The sequence below is a fragment of the Pogona vitticeps genome, chromosome 2 (genome assembly GCF_051106095.1).
Source record: "Pogona vitticeps strain Pit_001003342236 chromosome 2, PviZW2.1, whole genome shotgun sequence".
Lineage (NCBI taxonomy): Eukaryota > Metazoa > Chordata > Lepidosauria > Squamata > Agamidae > Pogona > Pogona vitticeps.
This window is the reverse complement of record NC_135784.1, coordinates 304,685,968-304,705,972: the sequence shown is the minus strand read 5'-3', so window position 1 is coordinate 304,705,972 and position 20,005 is coordinate 304,685,968. Positions and strand designations below refer to the sequence as shown.

Below are 20,005 nucleotides of genomic sequence, written 5' to 3'. Positions count from 1 at the left end.
ACCAATCGTCTTGTGGGTTTTTCATCCCATGAGGCAATCGTCCAGCGAGGTACCACTGTATTTTAAAAATAAAAACATTCACAAAACACAAAGGTGGCAAAAATCTCTGCCTGCAGGCTTTGAAGCTAGGTACGGTTGGTAGCTCAGTGGTTTAGAGATTGGGAGTTCGGTTCCCCACGGGGCCTCTTGAGAGGGACTGGACTTGATGATCTGCCAGGTCCCTTCCAGCTCTACAGTTCTAAGATTAATCCTGCCTACAACTTTTACTAGTGACGTTACAGTTTTCCACTCTGATGTGTGAGAAGAACCTCAAAACCATGAAAAAACTGCTGCATTTCTTTTTCACATATCCTCTTTTCCTATTTTTATAGGTGACTTTGGGTTACTCATAAAGGTAAAGGTAAAGGTTCCCCTTGACAATTTTTGTCCAGTCGTGTTCGACTCTAGGGGGCGGTGCTCATCCCCGTTTCCAAGCCATAGAGCCAGCGTTTGTCCGAAGACAATCTTCCGTGGTCACATGGCCAGTGCGACTTACTCATACTGGCTTCTATTTTCCTTGTTTTCCTATTTATGTAGGAAAAGAGGACATATGAAAAAGAAATGTAGCAGTTTTTTCATGGTTTTGTGGAATGATGAGAACTCAGCAAACAAGAACTGGGATATCAGTTTGGTGTAAATCTCTATGGCTGAAATCCGGTATTTTTTTATTTTATTTTATTTATATCCCGCCTATCTGGTCAAGCGAGGACCACTCTAGGCGGCTAACAACCTTAAAAATAATACAGTAAACAATGTAAATAAACAGTTCTAAATCATAAAAACACTACATTACAATGCCAAAACACAAAACATAGAACAGTAAAGAAGGAAAGAAAGAGGTCATGAGTTATGTGATGGAAAGGCCTGCCGAAACATCCAGGTTTTTAATTGCTTCTTAAAAGTACCCAGCGAGGGAGCCCCGCGAATCTCAGGAGGTAAGTTGTTCCAGAGGCGAGGAGCCACCGCCGAGAAGGCCCGGTTTCTTGTCTTTTCCTTCCGGGCCTCCCTCGGTGTTAGGCTCCTCAGCCTCACCTCCTGGCTCGCACGAGTGACACGGGTAGATCTTGGTGGGAGAAGGCGTTCCACCAAGTATCGAGTTATGCCATTGGGCTCTTCAGCTGTCCCGTAAACCCGGCAGTCCTCTGCTCTTCTACATAAATTTTATTTATTTACTGGCTGATTGACTTTATATCTGTCCTTTCCACCGGTAAGAAGAAAGTATAGTTAGCTGTTCTCAAGATGGTGTACAAGGTTTTCCTGCCCACTTTATTCTCTCAGCTGAGCCTAGTCATGCTGAGAAAGTACGAATAACCCCAGTAAGCCTCTTGGCCAAGTGGGAGTCTTACCCCAGTTCCAGTGCTCTAACTAGTACACTATACTCAATGTACCAAAACGTATCTAAGAGACTAGAAATTATTATGGGTAAAGGTAGACCAGGTAAGTGTGCAATTCATTGGTACACTTGATTCTGATCATCTTGTGAGTGTTAGTATCCGGATAGGTTTATTACATATTCATAAATCTTGAAACACTTGTGAGCAGGGCTGTGATTGGTAAACCTTTGCTTATTTTACTTTTGGAGTTGGGGACAAAAGTTCTTTCCACCACCACCCTCCCCAGCTGGAAAAGATGGCACACATTCTTGTGCTTTATTTTTCTTTGCATTTTGGAACACATTTGTGCAAAACTTGCAGACGTTTTGATTTTTTAAAAAAGATCTGCATTTTGTACAAAGAATCACACGTCTTTCACACAAAAATGTTGCCCCGTGCATACTGGGGAAAGGGCTCTTTTGCACAAAACTTGAGGGTTTGCACACAAGAAAGGGTTTTGCTGGTGCTGTCAATGACTTGTGATTAGGCCATGGTGTGGCCCCACATTGGCAATGAAAAGGGTATCCCCATTACCTGAAAAGTGGCTAACTTAAAGGGAATGTCTCTTTCATCTTTAAAGGGACATGTATCAGATGTTCTCAAAGTCAACCAAATGGCCCAACTAAAATAGAACGAAATGGCAGGACATCTTTAACCTCATTAGTTTCAGCCAAGCTGACTCTGCATAATCCATCACTGTGCAGATGGAATAGGAAGATGGCTGTTTCTGCATCTCATTTGCATAATAGATGGGATGTGAAACGAGTCCTAGAAGAAGAAGAAACAGAAGCTCCCGGCAGGGACGGAAGTTTATCATCATGCATAAGACTCCTTTTAGATGGTTGCATTAAATTTCGGTTAACAAGATGACAAATTATTTGTCTAGATGGCTAGAAAATGGGGGAGGGTGTATCAGTTTGATTTCCACCGGGGGGGGCGGCAGGAGGAGGAATGGTTGGGGAGCTGCTGTTTAGCGGGTGCAGGAGGAGGTGAGAGATAAGCGGATCTCATCCCGGGCGACAAACCACTCTGGTCTCTTGGCTGTTCCTTTAAGAAGTAGGCCTCCACTCTAATCTGATATTGGTCTTCGGCTTTATTAGTGAGGCGACTGAATTGACTCTATCAGACGAGCCTCAGGACAGCCAGGAATTGATCATCCTGCAGGAATAACCACTTGGTGTTTATTAGCTGGGGAGTTCATCACTATCACTTCTCTTCATCCAATTCCTAAGAGGCTTCTCAAAGCTATCATCATGGCATTAGTTCTTCAGGGTATATGAGGAGAGATAAAGATTGGGAGATCTAGCTAATGATGGCTCTTGCACAGACTCTCTCTCTCTCTCTCTCTCTCTCTCTCTCTCTCTCTCTCTCTCTCTCTCTCTGTGTGTGTGTGTGTGTGTGTGTGTGTGTGTGTGTGTGTGTGTGTGTGTGTGCAGAATTCAGAAAAGGATAACTGATGCTTTCATCACATGAACAAGGAGCTGTCCCTCATCTATATGTGATGAACATAATTTTCATGCCATTTAACGGCATTGGTCAGCTGCCCAAGAACCTTATTGTTGTTGTTCTTCCCTATAATTTTTCAGCCCTTATATTTATTGGGGAGAGCACAAAAGAAGAAGAAAACATTTTATGGGAATGTGAAGGGAAACAGAATCACTCCTTTTGTACGTACATGAACAGTTTTGTCTCATATCTTGATGTGGCTGTGGCCAGAATCCTTTTGCTTAGGGTAGTAAGTTGCAACCAAAGTAGCTCCATTGAATCAGTAGAGATTTCATCAATCAACTCAGTAGAGGAGTAAGTCACAAACAGACCATTGAATCAAATGCCATTGATTTAATGGTCTGTTTGTGGCTTACTACTCTAAGCGACACGATTTCAGCCAGTGAGTTTGCTAAATCCAGTTGTTGGTCCCAGCTAAGCTATACACATCAAATGAATGGCAATTTGAAACCTAAGTTTGCTTGATTCAGTAGGCCAAATATTTGCTTGATCAAACCCAAATATTCACCTATGTTTCGTACAACAGGATAGTTATGTATTGTAATGTCTTCTTTGCCTTAAATCTTCAGATTTAGAAATCTGCTTCTTAAAAGTTGTACCTGGGTTTTTAAAGAAAAAACTGAATATGAGATTCTTTATTAATTGACTCTTGTCCCTTGGGCTATGTTGTTATAACCAAGGTTGCAGGTTCAAATGGAAGACTTTGGTCCATGGTAATAGATTAGTATTTAAGCATCCTAAACTGCCAAAGTGGCACAAAAACAGAAGGAATATTATTAGCTTCCCTTCTTCTGTTACTTCTCATTGCTGAGAAGTATGAATGAGCATCCATGTGTTGTTCACTCTTTGGTCATAATCCTTTATGTAGAATGAGCAGACAGCTCTCATATGGTGCTGGTATAATAACTGCACAGAATCCAAAACTTGCTGATTATGGCAAAATTGTCTAAATATTAGAAGACTTGCAGTATAATCATGTGCATGTTATCCTCAAAATTTACTCCATAGTAAATGGATAATAGGAATGTGGTGGCGCTGTGGGTTAAACAGCAGAAGCCTCTGTGCTGCAAGGTCAGAAGACCAGACATCGTAATATCAAATCCGCGCGATGGAGTGAGCTCCCGTTGCTCATCTCAGCTCCTGCCAACCTAGCCGTTCAAAAGCATGTAAATGCGAGTCAATAAAAAGGTACCACCTCGGTGGGAAGGTCACGGCATTCCGTGTCTAGTCGCGCTGGCCACGTGACCACGGAAGATTGTCTTCGGACAAACGCTAGCTCTACACCTTGGAAATGGGGATGAGCACCGCACCCTAGAGTCGGACACAACTGGACTAAATGTCCAGGGGAACCTTTACCTTTACCTAAATGGATATACCAAGGGTGGGGTCTAGCTGTGGCCCCCAGCCTGATTTCCCAAGCTTCCACAAGATACTGGCTTAGAATTCCAGAAAAAGCATCATTCCTCGGCAGATCCTCAGTACAGGAGCCATGGAGGGAAGAGGGAGAAGTGCAGTCAGAAAAAAGGGGTTCAAAGCTAGTAATAATAATTTACTATAATTGGCTTTGGCCTCATCCACCACTATCATGCAGTTCTCCAAAGGAGAGGCCAAGAGAAGGCAGCCATCAGTGGAGAAACAGTTCCTCGGCCCTCCGTTGTAGGGTTACAACCTTAGGCCAAACTCCACGTCCATATAGAAAATCACCTTGTTCTATAACTTTTATTTTCAAAAAGGTGTCCCTCCTCTGTGGAAGTCTCTGATTTTGACCTCAGCAAGGTGTATGGGTTCATTAATCCCCCTATACTGTTTTCCACGTGGATGTCGACCTCAAACTAAAATTATTGTCAGCCCTGTCAAGGGCAACTATAAATAGAATAAAAGTACATGTATTAAGACTGAGGCATTGAGAGGACGGTGGCATTAAACATTGCCAGCTGTGGCTCTTTAGATGTTATTGACCTATTATTCCCATGACGCCATCTTAGACTGTGATGGCTGAAACTCTTGAGAGTTACAGCCCAACAGCATCTGAACGGCACGTGTCTTCTAGCTCATCCTTCACTAAAAATTTGACACAGATCCACCCTGGACCCATATGGTGTTGTTGCTTTCATGCCAGGAGATTATGACTCTGCCTTTCTGATCTCTGCTTTGCCTCGAAGAGATCAACAGTGTTTAGTTTTCTTAGGCTTAGGGTGAACTACACGCCGCCCGTCCTTTCCATTTACAACTCAAGACACACAGTTTATATAAATTTATTATGATGCAAGCCACTAATGTATAATAAGTGGTTATGTTTGTGTTTCCACTTTCTACTTTATATAATAATCATCAATGTGTAATATCAAGTCAGTTTTGACATGGTGACCCTTTTCAGGATTCGGCACTGGTTAGGCTTCATCTAGAGCAGGGATCCCCAAACCCTGGTTCGTGGCCAGTCCGTGGGCTTCCTGGAACGGGGCTGTGGACATGGATCTCCACCCCACCCACCCCGCACACACGCATGGAGGGCGTGTCATGCTTGTGAACTGGCGTGTGACATTTGCAGAGGGGCGTGTTGCACTCGTAGGTGGGCATGAGCAGGACACACCCACCCATGAGCGGGACACACCCACCCATGAGCGGGACACACCCACCCATGAGCATGACACACCCCTCCATGAGCACGATGCACCCACCCGTGAGTGGGACACACAACACCATGCATGGAGCCTGCATCCCCCAACCGGTCCATGGTCCCAAAACAGTTGGGGACCGCTTATTTAGAGTACTGTGTGCAGTTCTGGACACCACGCTTTAAGAAGGGCATTAACAAAGTGGAACAAGTGCAGAGGAGAGCAACAAGGATCATCAGGGAACTGGAAACCAAGCCCTGTGTGGAAAGTCTGAAAGCACTGGACATGCATAGTCTTGAGAAAAGAAGACGGGGGGAAATATGATAGCAATTTTCAAATACTTGAAAGATAGTCATAGAGAGGAGGGGCATGATCTGTTCTCAATCATCCCAGAGTGCAGGATACATAATAATGGGCTCAAGCTACAGGAAGTCAGATTTAGGTTGACTATCAGGAAAAAATTCTTAAGTGATAGAGTAGTACAACAATGGAACCAATGATTTCAGGAGGTGATGAGTGTTCCAATGCTGGAGGCATTCAAGAGAAAATAGAACAATCATCTATCAGATCTGTTTTGATTTGGATTCTTGCACTGAGCAAGGGGTTGGGCTCGTAGGCCTTGTTAGGCCCTCTTCCAACTCCATTATTCTATGTTTCTATGATTTTCCAAGTAGAGAATACTCAGAAGTTATTTATGGTTCCGTTCTTCTGTGGTTACTCTAGGACTGTGCAGCTCGCCCAGACAACAGAGGCTGGGTCCACTTGTAAGAAGCACAATGCAGAGTTGACTTTCCGACCTCTGACTCTGTAGTCATAGACCTATACCCCTGAACTATCCAGCCAGCTGACCCCTTTGTATAAGGATGTTGCTGATGCAGTGCTGTCAATCAGAAAAGTTTAGATGTTGCTGCTCCCTTCCATTGGGCTCTCTGGGGCGCTGCTGTACGTGCAGAGGCAAAAGATCAAAAAGGATGGTGTGTTCTGTATTTTAACCTTCATGCCCAATGACAGGACATTTGAATTCCCCAAGTCACATTCTGTTGCATTATCTTTGCAGATATTCTGCAGGTCTGTGTCATCTGAAGAGTTGCAAACCATCTCTCCAGATTTCAGAGGATGAGAAGAAAGGCCCAGATGAATCTATTGCATGGTGCCTTTTAGGCCCTTTTTTAATTTTTTTTCAACCTTGCATGCTGACATTAATGTCAGCATGTGCGTTTTTGCAACCTCGCATGCTGACATTAATGGGTGTGTCTAGGAAGGCCCCTTCTAGGCCTGGGTGGCTGTCATCATATCCAGCATGAACCAATCGTTTCCACCTGCCTCTGAATTCAAAGAGAGCCCCGCCTCCTTTTGCTCTCTTTCCTTCTCTTTTATCTGCTGGATCCAGTGAGTCTGTTGAGGCCGGTTGCTCAAAGCAGGCCTGTTTTCAGTTTGCTGTCCTCCTTTCACTGTAAGCAGTGAAATCTTTATTCTTTCTACAACTCATATCACAGATTGAGTTATTGAGACTGTAAGTGCCCGTCGATGAGTAAAAGGAGGGATAGACTAAACTGGAGAACACAAAGCTGTTCTGCTCTTTGAATCTCTGCCTTTCTGCTGCAGAGCCGGAAGAATTTAAAATTCGAAACTCTGCAACGCTTTTGACACAACCAGTGCAAGATAATCAGGTTTAAAAACTGCAGAGCCATTTTTCAGCAAATGGAATCTGTAGCAATCGACTCCTATTGTCCGTAGGTTGGATCCATTTGGGGCAGGCATTGCAACTCTCATTGGTTGAGGTCACGAGGTACAAAAAAAAGCGCGTATGAAATCCTAACCATACTGGGAATGAAAATCCTACCACTCACCTGGAATTCCTGTGGAGTCAGAAAAATAAACCCCGGCTCCATTGGGGTGGGTGGGTTGTTTGTGTTTTTATCTTGATGGGTGAAGAATAAATGCCTGATTGTTTTTGAGTGATGATTGGCATCCTGTGGGAGGAGGTGAGCCTTATTTTAATAAGGATGACTTTTTTTGTTGCATTATCAGACCGTAAATCCATTCGCTCTTCCTGGATATGGAACAAGGCGTCACTCGTACCCAGCCAGTCAAAACAAGCTTATTCCTGATCCTCCTCAAATTATTTGAGGGAAACTTTGTGGGTACGATGGTGGTTGTAGGTTTTCCGGGCTGTTTGGTGGTGTTCCGACGGTTTTTCTTCCCAACGTTTCACCCGTCTCTGTGGCCGGCCTCTTCAGAGGACAGGAGTTAGAACTCTGTCTGTGCTCTGATGTAGTGTGTGGGATAGTTTGTGGGTACCTGGGCTACCAGAAAGATGAACCAGTGGGTCCTAGATCAATTCAAACCTGAACTATCTCTGGAGACCAAAAATGTTGAAGCTGAGGCTGTCCTACTTTGGGCACGTCTTGAGAAGGCAGGATTCTGTGGAAAAGACAATAACGCTGGGAAAAGTGGAAGGCAGCAGGAAAAGAGGAAGACCAAATATCAGGTGGACTAACTCCCTAAAGGAAGTCCCAGGCTTGAGTCTACAACAGCTGGGCAGAGCTGTTGAGGACAAGACACTCTGGGAATCACTCATTCAGAGGATAACTGTAAATCAGAGGTGACATGATGGCATGTAACAACGACCTCAGAAATCTCCATAGATACAATCTGTGGTGTGGCAGATTGTGTGACTCCGTATGCCACAGATTTTGTCTACAGCAGTGGTCCCCAACCTTGGGCCTCCAGATGTTCTTGGACTACAACTCCCAGAAGCCTTCATCACCACCTCTGCTGGCCAGGATTTCTGGGAGTTGAAGTAAAGAACATCTGGAGGCCCAAGGTTGGGGACTACTGGTCTACAGAAATGTCTTAAGTTGTGGCGTGTCACCTCCAGAATTACGACTTTTCCGTATCAGCACCACAGGATTTCAACCAATGTGTGGTGCCGCAATCGAAGTGGGAAAGTACATGTGGTATTTTTTGCTCCCTCACAACCAACATCGATTGGCTGCTTTTGGATACTGGGCACCTTTGCCTTCCGGAGGTGGGGGCAGAATTTGTGATCCTTAAGCAGAAGCAGGGTCGTATCACTTGAGAAGGCTGCCATTTCTGCAGCCAAAGATTTAGAATGCCATGGAACCTTCAGTCCATTCTGGAATCTTAGGTAACAGGAAGTTATTTATACTACTGTAGTGACCAACCTACAGTTAAATTTAGCACAAAAAAAAAATTCAAATAGAGGGTGGAAAATAGCAAAGTATTTGTTATTCCTCAGTGACACAACTGCATTCTTCTGATTTCTTAGTAGCTGCTGGTTCCGCCGTTTCTCAAATAGGTTCAGAGGTTCCCATGAAATGGAAGCTGTAGTAGGTTCTCACTGCTGTGCTTGTTGTGAAAATAATGGGTAGGCCCTCTGGATGTCGCACGGTATATCAAGCACCCCAAAACCATCCATTTGGCATTCTGTCAGCAACACAACAAACAAAACACGGAACTTTTTTCCCCTCCTTTGTTTGCCAAAAGGATAATTTCGTTACCCAAACGGGCTTATCATTTACAATTCCGCACTCAAGAAAAAACAGGAAAAGGGGAGGAAGGGGAATTCGAGTGAACAGAGAAGCAATACCCACTGGTTTCAGTTATACAGATGTTGGCCTGGGCACTAATTTATACTGCAGTCTTAAATCAAAATGGGGGGAAAGGGGAAATTGAGGTAGAGAAGGAGTAAATGTCCAGGACAGAGCATGGTGAGCATGGTGAGGATAATCCCCAGTAATTTCCAGTGTCTTGGCTTGTTAGGATTGCACTCCTGGCTGTTGAGTGGGAAAATGAGAGGTTGAGGTAAAGCCCTCGTGGGAAGAATAGCAATCTTAAGAAGGGATCTGAAGGAAGCTAGACAGGCAGCTGTTTGCAGGTTTCCGGGAGAAAATTCCAGCAATATAGGAAGCAAGGGAGAAGACGTGAAGTTTTTTTCATGGACCAGAAGACTATCCAGATGTTCTTTGAACTGCGGGGCTGGAAGGGACCCTCTGGATCCTGGAATCCACTCCCCATCAACGAGGCACAGTGGGGGGAAATCAAACTCCCAATCTCTGGCTCCACAACTGGAGACCTAAGCCGCTGAGCTATCCCGCAGTTCTCTAAAAGGCAAGCAGTGGTAGCTGTGCAGGAACAGAGTTAAGAGCGATGAAGTATTGAGATTAATCTTGTAAAGCAGTGGTTTCCAACTTTGGGTTCTCCAGGTGTTCTCGGACTGCTGCTCCCAGAAGCCTTCACCATTAGCTCTGCTGGCCGGGGTTTCTGGGAGTTGCTGTCCAAGAACCCCAGGAGAACCCAAGATTGGGGACCACTGCTGTATAGCATTGATTATCTTACTCTTGTACGTGAAAGCAGGACCACGCAAAAGGTTTCTCACCACAGTGTGAGAGGATGAGATACAGTATTTCTAAAACTCTCAGCAAGGATTCTTATGATGGTCTCAGGCAGGCTTTCTATCTGAGGATACTCCATGGTGGGGAAATGTTCAAGGAGATCTGGGGATAACATTTGTACCCTCCAGAGACCTTTGGTCACTTCTGATTTGAGGAAAGCTCCCCTGTGACTCTAAACCACTTGGGGGAGAGCTGGCCCAGAACGGCCAGCTGTGCCCCTTAGAAGGTGTGATTGACCGTTTTGGACAACAAAAATAGATAAAAATGGGGCATGGGCTGGAGCCACGGTGAGCCCCTGCGGTAGTACCTCCAGAGTGTTTGGAGTCTAGTGGAAATGTAATTCACAAGCGCCTTTTCCATGGAGCTGACGTATCTCCTTTCTGATCTGTTTTTGTCACGGGCACAGAAAGCGAAACTCTTCCCCCATATAGACTTTCTGCCCACACAGTCTTTAAGCAGGAGGTTCTTAATGCTCAGGGCAGAACCCTTTCTGCTTTTCAGCAGGATGATCGCTCTCCAGCTAATGGATTTAGCTGTCAGTTTTTACTGGCCATCTCTGAGGGTGAAGTACAGTCTTAAAGTGTGTTGACGGTGGTTTCGATTCTTCTTCCCTGCATCCTGATGTGACTTTTCCTCAAGGCAGAGAACCAAGCATTCAGCCCACTTCCGTGACACTGCACTGGATGTTGATGTTCACTCTAAGCTTGCTCGTTCAAAGATTGTCAACATCTTTCCTTGTGGCCAGTCTTCACACAGGTTTGGGGGGAAAAAACATACTTCGTGAGGCCAAAAGAGGCACCAAAAATAATCTGTGCACAGTTTCAAAGTCATAGCTCTCTTAATGAGTCTAAGTGTTACAAAAATAAGATGAGGAAAGCCTTGACCTCAAGTCCTTATGGCCTGCCTATTTCAGCATTTGAAATGAATTGTGTGAGGATTCAGTTTCTGGAAGCCCATAGATTTACTGGCAACTCGGAAATGAGAACATCATTATGTTCATCTTAGATAAGGAAAGTTTCCACAATAAACTGAGGGCAACCGAAATCTCCCGGTATTTGGTTATTACTGTTCACGCAAAGTATGTTGCCATCAAGTGTTGTTGACATCAAGTCTTCCATCCTACATTATTGGGACCTCTGGGGTTCATCAGTGTTTCAAATTTACATACCAAGGGCATGTATTCAGGGCATATTCAGATGTGGACTGGGCAATTTAGGTTTTGTGAATTATACATGTGACCTTTTCATCAAGAATGTAAGAAGAGACTTGATCAGTTAGAATAAGAACTACTTAGCCAAGCATTTAAAAGCTGCAGCTGGTTCTCTAGAAACTGGCAACTGTTTGATTCTTCTCCTACTGTCAATCTTCGGCTCACCCACTTACTACGCATTGTGGCAAACGTCCAAAACAATCGATCAAATGACGTGGCCATTTATATCAAGAATGTCTACTTTCCTTATGCTCAGGTCTGCCGTCATCTGTAATCCAGACCTTCTGGATCAGGAGCGGAGAAATTGCTGTGTCTTCCAGATGTTGTGGGACTCCCATTGAACCCCTAACTAGCAAGCCAGTCGTGAAAAATGATGGGGGTTGCAGTGCACCAACATCTGAAGGGTCCTAGAAGGGTTCCCTTTGGTTCTAGAGGGAAATACCAGGTGTTGCTTCTGGTAGATGGGGAGACATCCCTCTTTCCAAGCACTGTTAGACAACAGCTGTCATCAGCCCTTGCCAGCCTAACCGGTGGTGAGGAATGCTGGGAACAAGAGCCTGGAAATACCTAGAACCGAGGTTACCAAACCTTGGGTAGCCTAGGTGTTGTTCTTGGATTGCAACTCCCAGAAACCCTGACCAACACAGTTAGTGGTGAAGGTTTTTGGGAGTTGCAGTCCAAGAACACCTGTTTACCAAAGTTGGTACAGTGGGGTCTCTACTTAAGAACGTCCCTACTTAAGAACAATCCAACTTAAGAACAGCTCCATTTGCTAAATTTTGCTTCTACTTGAGAACAGAAATCCAAGATAAGAACAGGAAAAAAAAACCTTTCCTGCTCTTTTTTTAACCTTAGGTCATCTTAGGTTAAAAAAAAAAATTCTCCCCCTAGTGGTAGAGTACGTATTAACCAGCTTTGCATTAGTTCCTATGGGAACTAATGCTTCAATGTACGAACGCACCTCTACATAACAAAAAAACAGCCAGAATGGATTAATTGGTTTTCAGTCCATTCCTATGGGAAATTTTGCTTCAACTTAAGAACGTTTCAACTTAAGAACACCATTCCAAAACGGATTAAGTTCTTAAGTAGAGGTTCCACTGTAGTTTCTATGGACGGAAAAGGCAGATACGGATTAAATGGTTTTCAATGCATTCCTATGGGAAACGCAGATTCAGCATAAGAACTTTTCAACTTGAGAACCACCTTCCAATACGGATTAAGTTCTTAAGTAGAGACCCCACTGTAACCGCTCCCCAAAGTTGGGAACCACTTTGCATTTCCATCCTACACATTTCCTCCACCACTGAGTCATGGATCCATTGACTTTGGCCAGACCTTCGGTGGTTACGAAAATAGTTCATCAGCCGGAGATGGCGTTTCAATATTCATCAAGCTCTTTCCCTCGCCCCTTCCCCCTTTTCAGGCAGTTATTTCTTCTCTATGGGCTCTTAATATGCCACCATCTGGAGTGAGGCACCGTTTCAAAATAGGGCCGAAGTAAATTAGAAACAAAAGTGAGCTCGGAAGAGGCAATACTGGCAGCCCCACAGAGAGCTAATGATGAGCCCAAGGGTGGGTGCTCGGTCCTTTTGAAGTCGTTTGTCAAATTTGTAACAGCTCCTTGGGAGAACGCTATTCCTCAATGATCGGTGTGACCTTGCTAAGCCCCCTCATAGGTGGCATCTCTCTCTCTCTCTCTCTCTCACTCACACACACACACACACACACACACACACACACACACACACACACACACACACACACACACACACACACACACACACACACACACACACACACACACACACACACACACACACACACACACACCAGGAACTTCTTCACGGGAAGAGAAATAAAAAATATTGGACGTATTGACTCCCTCCGAAGGCAGGATGCAGCGCTGTGGTCTTTGACCTTTGAAGCAGCCTAGGGTTGTCAATAAAAAAATCCGGTGGTTCGATGACGCTCGGTCTTGCCGCCCGCTTTTGAGTCAGGAGTCGTTTAACCTTGGACCGAGATTCCAGTAACCACGGCAACAGGAAGTCGGCTCCCTCTCCGTCCCAGAAGCCGGGATCCATAAATCAAGAGTCTTTAATGCAAACACTCTGTGCAGGTAGAGATTTTGAGAGAGGATAAGTGGTTGGTGAGGGATTACCTTTGGAAAATGGATGGCTGCCCCCTTGGTTTGGGGGAAACACAGTTTCACAGAGACTTGGCTTGTTGAAGTGGGGAGGGGAGAAATTATGGGTTAGGGTCCTTTTTTTTTCATTGATAGAGGTCAAGAGGTGACAGCTGCTAGTTTTCATAGAGCTTTTTATACAGGATCTTCAGCTTAATTATCAGCAGATGTTAGATCCAGGAGGTGGCTGAAATCATTATGTTCTGAATACACAACTTCTCTCTCCCTCCCTCCTCTCTCTCTCTCTCTCTCTCTCACACACACACACACACATGTTCACACACATATACTAAGATTGTTTCCATCTTGGAAACTCTGACACAACTCTTAATTTGCCGCACATTTCTCCTGCGCACAACACCGTCTCATGGGGTTCACGCCTTCGGCGTTGTCCTCTGAAACAAACAAGCGAGCTACTTGTCTCAAATCTCCAGTGATGAGGCCTCAGGCTCTCTGCGGACAAAACAGGCCACATCAGGAAATACAGACATCCAGGAACCGGGGCAGGGAAGGCACCGGCTTCCAGATGCTGAAGAACTGCAGCTCCCATGAGCCCTAAGCCTGCCCCACCGTGTTGAGGAACGACGGGAATTGCAATCCAGCATCAGCTGGCAGGCCATGCTTCGTCCACCACCTCCTCCAAGCCTGGAACCCTATTGTGACTAGATGACAATCATCTTAGGGTCACCTCAGTAACTTTTCCTTTTCTTTTTTTCCTGCTGTCTTTCTTTCTTTTTCTTTTCCTCTGTATTCATCAACCGCCTTACATGTCTTTTCCCCCCTGCTTTTCCTATGCTTTCACAAACCAGAAGAACTTGGGGTTCTGGCGAACCACAAACTTATCACAGGCTCCCCCCTCCAAAAAAAAAAAAAAAAAGCAAAACTGCTTGTGGTTCATTTTTCAGATATGTGCTGGGGGGGGCTGCCCACCCCTTCCCTAATCACCTTCCTACCTTGTCTTGAAGGGGGGGGAGAGTTTGGCGCTTCATTTTGTTTTAGCAAAACAGGATCCCCAAACTGAATCACCAATCGAACTGTAACCCAGCCCCGTTAGTGTTTTTTTCCTCGAGACAGACTGGTCCGCTGGCCCAACGGAAGGAGTTTTCATGGTTCAGATGGGTTCAGTGGATTTCCTGATTCCGAGGGGACTACAGGTTGCTTCTTCCAGTTCAAAACTCTGTTTTGAGCATTGCGCCTGCTGGTTCCTCTCTTGACATTTCAAGTCCTGGCCCGGACTATAAGGCCACCCGGTTGAGTGCAGGAGACAGCATCTTGAGCATCAGAAGTTTGTTTTTGCTTTTACATACAGTGTAAGTTGGGATTTTGTAGCTCTTGGCTGGCTGGTTGGTTTTGCAAGAGAGTGAGCTTGACAATGGGCTGCATTTGATCATACAGGGTGACCTTTTAATTCTCCCTACTCCCACCCCTCCTGCCAACCTAGCAGTTCGAAAGCATGTAAAATGCAAGTAGATAAATAGGTACCACCACAGTAGGAAAGTAACGGCATTCCGTGTCTAGTCGCGCTGGCCACGTGACCACAGAAACTGTCTTCAGACAAACGCTGGCTCTATGGCTTGAAAACGAGGATGAGCACCGCGACCTAGAGTTGGACACGACTGGACTAAATGTCAAGGGGAACCTTTACTCCCACCCCATCTAGGAAGCATATGGGGAACTTACTTGATGCACTTAGAACTACAAAACCAACTTAGTGCACAATGCTGTTATGAGAATAAAAAGGGATAGCCCTAATGTGTGGCACCCTGGCAATATTGGAGAAAAATAAATTGCAAAGGAGAGGAAGAAGATTAGGCAGATGATAGTAGTGGAGGTGGGAATAGCAACTGTGATGTGTTTAGTCGTTTAGTCGTGTCCGACTCTTCGTGACCCCATGGACCAGAGCACGCCAGGCCCTCCTCTCTTCCACTGCCTCCCGGAGTTGTGTCAAATTCATGTTGGTTGCTTCGGTGACACTGTCCAACCATCTCATCCTCGGTCGTCCCCTTCTCCTCTTGCCGTCACACCTTCCTAACATCAAGGTTTTTTCCAAGGACTCTTTTCTTCTCATGAGATGGCCAAAGTACTGGAGCCTCAGCTTCAGGATCTGTCAGCAACTGTGATAGAAGCCTCTTTAGCTAGCACCCGCATAATTACAGTGGACCCTCTACAGAATTTATCCGTATTTGAATGGTGGCTGCAGGTCGAAAAGTCTGTAGGTCATGTCTCCGTTGACCTACAATGCATTGAAAGCCGATTACTCCGTAACCAGCCGTTTTTGTTCCCTTTTTGTTCCCTTTTGGGTTTTTTCTGGTCTGTAAGTCGATTCTCTGGCTGCAAGTCGAACCTAAATTTTGCAGCCAGAGAAGTCTGTAACTTGAAAAGTCTGTAAGTCAAGCCGTCTGTAAGTCGAGGGTCCATTGTAGTTGTTTCATGGATGCAATGAGAAATTGTTGGAATGGAGGGCAAATGGTTAGTTAAGTGGGGCAACCTCATAGTATTATCATACTTGTGACTGTGGTGATAGATATATGAGTGCATAGAAGCACATGGAAAAACAACACTAACAGACATGTGATTACAGTCTTTCATCATATTCTTTTAAAAACAGATTTGTGCGGCAATAATTTGTTGGCTGGGAAATAAATGTTTATTTGATGTCCTCAAGCAAAATGACTGAAACCCAGTAAAAAAATAGTAATCCTCTCTAGTATCAAAAGTCCATTATTAGAAGCACATTTACAAGCAGGGAAGGTTGGGGCCAATTTCCCGTTGTAGCATAGCTGAGCACTTATTGTGAGTTTCTCATCAGCCTAGGGATGTGGTGGCACTGCGGGTTAAACCGCAAAAGCCTCTGTGCTGCAAGGTCAGAAGACCAGCCGTCAGAAGATTGAATCCATGCAACGGAGTGAGCTCCCGTCGCTCATCCCAGCTCCTGCCAACCTAGCCGTTCGAAAGCGTGTAAATGCAATTCGATAAATAGGTACCACCTGGGTGGGAAGGTCACGGCGTTCCGTGTCTAGTCGCGCTGGCCACGTGACCATAGGAACTGTCTATGGACAAAACGCTGGCTCTATGGTTTGGAAAGGGTGATGAGCACCGCGCCTTAGAGTCAGACATGACAGGACTAAATGTCAAGGGGAACCTTTACCATCAGCCTAGGTTTCCACCATAATTAACCGTTATTTTGTCTTTCGTTCTCTAGGAATTACCAATCCTCACCTAAAAGCAGACCAGAATTCACTTCATAATAAAAATGAGAGTTCTGCTTCAGCTGTCATGACCCGTCGGAAACCAGCATCTCTTGATGGTGTTGCGCTCTCTTCAAACCCAGTGTTATCACTCTTACCTTCATCAACAGCATCAGAAGCAGGTATGTATGTTCTGAGGAGGTGATGATTTTCCAGACTCTGTGTAAGTAGCATATACCACTATATCCATGAAAGCCCAGGATGTATCATTAATGGCCAGCCCTTCATACCTAGTATAATAATACCCCCAGACTTTGGAACTCCCTCCCACTGGAGGCCAGCCTGGCCCCATCTTTGCTGTCCTGCCAAAAGCAGGCAAAAACCTCTCTCTGTAGGCAAGCTTTCCCCCATGACCGGCTGTCTGAGTGGGATATTTAAGTGGATCGTTTGTGCTTTGCTGCTTTGAATGTGTTTTTGCTTACTGCTTTGCTTTGTTTTTTTAAGTGTGGTATTGCTTGATCCTATTTAGTATTTAGACTTTTAGCTTTAATTTTGTCTTTTAATAATGTAAGCTGACTTGGGTCCTATTTAAGGAGAAAGGCGGGATAAAAAAATATAATTAATTGACAGGTGACTTACGGTGATAAGCTGCAGAGAAATTGTGGAAGCATCATCTGTGTCCACAATCAAAACCTGGATAGTGAATCGTGTTTCAACCAGCATGAATCGTGTTGCAGACTCATGAATCCCATGAATCGTGTTGCATAACTGTCTCAGTCAATTCCGAACTTAATTGCTCCTCATTTTCTGTCCCCAGCAGCTGGCTCGCCGCTCAAGAAACGGTTCAAGCGCTGCGAAATCGAGGCGATCCAGTGCGAGGTGCGGAAAATGTGCAACTACACCAAGATCCTGTCTACGAAGAAGAATTTGGATCACGTCAACAAAATCCTGAAAGCCAAGCGGCTGCAGAGGCAGTCCAAGACGGGCAATAACTTCGTCAAGAAGAGGCGAGGGCGTCCTCGGAAGCAGCCGCTCTCCTACGAGGAAGACTCCAGAGACCAAATGCCCGTCTTGGAAAAATGCGTGGACCTCCCTAGCAAACGAGGCCAAAGGTTCGCGCCAAATCCTTTGCTCTTGGAACAGGCAGCCGGTCAAGATACCATTGCCGCCACTATTGAGGCGGTGGTCCATATGGCCCGGGAGTCTCCACCCCAGGCTCCACCTCCGCCGCCACCGCCACCACCACCCCCTTCTTCCCGAGCGCCACCCAGAGTTGGGAAGAGGAAAAGCAAATTGCAGCGACTTCCGGAGGAGGAGGAAGAGGTGAAGGTGAAAAGGCACCGGAAGACGAGAGGAAGCGAAAGCGAAAACCTCCACTAGGGGACAGATCGTGGGAAAAGCGATTGGATGGTTAGTACCCGGGAAACCGTGGACCGGCGTGCTCACCTGGCCCACGCCTGCTTGACACCCTTCTTCTGTCCCCAGCCTCAGACTGGCTCTGTATTTCCATAGCACAGCAGCTGTTAAGAACTCCAATAGGAACGACTAGTAATAATAGTGACAAGGACAGCAAATGTTTGGCATTAGCCTTTAGGTTAAGAAGAGGGGGACGAGGGACAGTGTTTCCAATCCATGTCTGTTAAGAAAAATCAGTATTGTTCTCATGTTCCAAAAAGAAAAAGGAGTTTCCCTCAATCTCATCAGAGCTCCGTGCACGGCAGAACAAACATTCCCACCTTGATGGTCAACTTTTTTCTTAATAGAGGCTCCTGTCCCCCCCCTTCCCCTCCCCAGAGGCTCTGCAGAAATCAGTTCACCACCGCCAGCTTTTCTAGTCAACGGCTGTTTACATGAAGGGAAAACATTGTGTTTTGTACCTGATTTCTCTTCATGCCATGCAGCTGTGGAGGCACAAGAGCCCCCGTGAGGAAAAAAGTTGGCAACTCTTGCAGTGGAAATGAGTCTGGCTTAAACAAAAAAAAAAGAAAAGAGTGTATCATCCTCAGCGGTACTCTTGATTATTTTTAATCTGCTTTAGACTTTTTTTTTCTGTTTTATTTTGTCAGGTTTGGATTGTGGTTTTTTTTTTTTTCTTCCAGAAATCTTTCCCAGGATTCTGGCCAATGAATCATAAGGAATAAGATCAGGAACATTGATTTCTGTGTTGCTCTCGCCTCCTCCATCCTACACACAGTGCATAAGTGGAAAGACAAGAGAAGCGGAGTCCGGCAAACTCCCGTCTCTGAAAGCCTAACAAACAAACAAAAGCGAAGCATTTCCCATAAAAACAAACCTCAGTTTTTCACTCACAAGATCCTCCCATCAAGTGGCTTGGTGTTCCCATGGACAGGAAAAGCAAGCATTCACCCCCGGCCCTAATTGATTTTGGAAGGCAGAGTTATATTGAAATATAACAGCAAGGGGAGCAGGGAAGTCAGCAGAGACACAAGAAAGTGCGACATTTTTGTACATTTTTATCTTAAGCAGTGAAGCAATGCATTGGCTTGCTTCTTCTCTTTTATTCGTTAGCGTAAGGGAAAAGTCACTTCAAATATATTTTACCCAGAAAATAAAGAACAGAGGGAAGGATTGTATCATTTCTTGACAGACGCTTCCTAAATTAAACTATAAAACGAATAAGTGTTCTTATCAATAATAATAATAATAATGCTAGTCTAAGTATTCAGAGGGTGTTGCCACTGAAGTTGTACTAATGCCACTTTGGACACATTTTTTTCCAAGTCGTGGTTGCCTTAATAAACTGAAAGATAATTGTTGAGGTCTTTTTTTCCCCCCCTTTTGTACATAATGTAATTATTAAAAAGAAGAAGAAGGGAAAAAGTCAGTCTGCATGGCACACAAAACTGTGTAAGAAATTGTCTCTTTAAATGGCCCATTTCCATTGTACAGTTCGAATTTAAAGTGTACTTTTTAACCCACCCGTATTTTTTTTCCCCTTTAAGCAAATCTGTCCGAACCAAACACAGGCATTATTAAAGAAAATGTTGTTCCATTGCAGTAGTTATAATGGCTTTCAGAGGGTGGGGTGGGGTGGGCAGAGAGAGAAAGCTAGGTGTTAAAATTTAAAACAGGTAGATGGCGGCTTCCTTTTTTTGTTTTCTTTCTTTCTTTAATTACATCAGAGCAGAGAACTCCTAACTTAGCACAGCTTCTGCTTTGAGTTCATGGAAGATGTAAAAAGACATAATTCAATAATAGACTGTACATGCGAACTGTAAAAAAAGAAAAAGAAGAATGCATAGGTTAGGGTGATATTTGAGAAAGAAAATTATAGTCTGCAGCATTTTGTTAAAGCCAGCCCTTCTCCAGACTCAATGACTATGTGCATCTTCCCTGTCTCCTCAGAATTAAAACCAGTTCCCATGCTCCCTTCTAACATATTTTATGGTCAGTAGCCGTGGCTGTGCCTGCCGGCAATCATCTCTGGTCTGGGAAAGGCTTTCTGTAGAT

The 20,005-nt window shown here is 44.8% G+C and overlaps 1 protein-coding gene across 2 annotated transcripts in view; it reads left to right on the top strand.

Annotated features, from left to right (window-relative positions):
• The window catches only part of SETBP1 (SET binding protein 1), a 245,466-nt gene extending 225,682 nt beyond the window's left edge, over positions 1-19,784 (top strand). Inside the window, exons 3-4 of one of the 2 annotated variants that reach the window (XM_078384166.1) lie at positions 16,549-16,716; positions 17,355-19,784. In XM_078384166.1, the coding sequence (XP_078240292.1) occupies positions 16,549-16,716; positions 17,355-17,914 (728 nt within the window). In that variant the 3' untranslated portion in view covers positions 17,915-19,784. Of the gene's footprint in view, positions 1-16,548; positions 16,717-17,351 lie in introns of both variants that reach the window. The other variant, XM_078384165.1, reaches the window with a different exon arrangement.
• Positions 19,785-20,005: the final 221 nt, after the last annotated feature.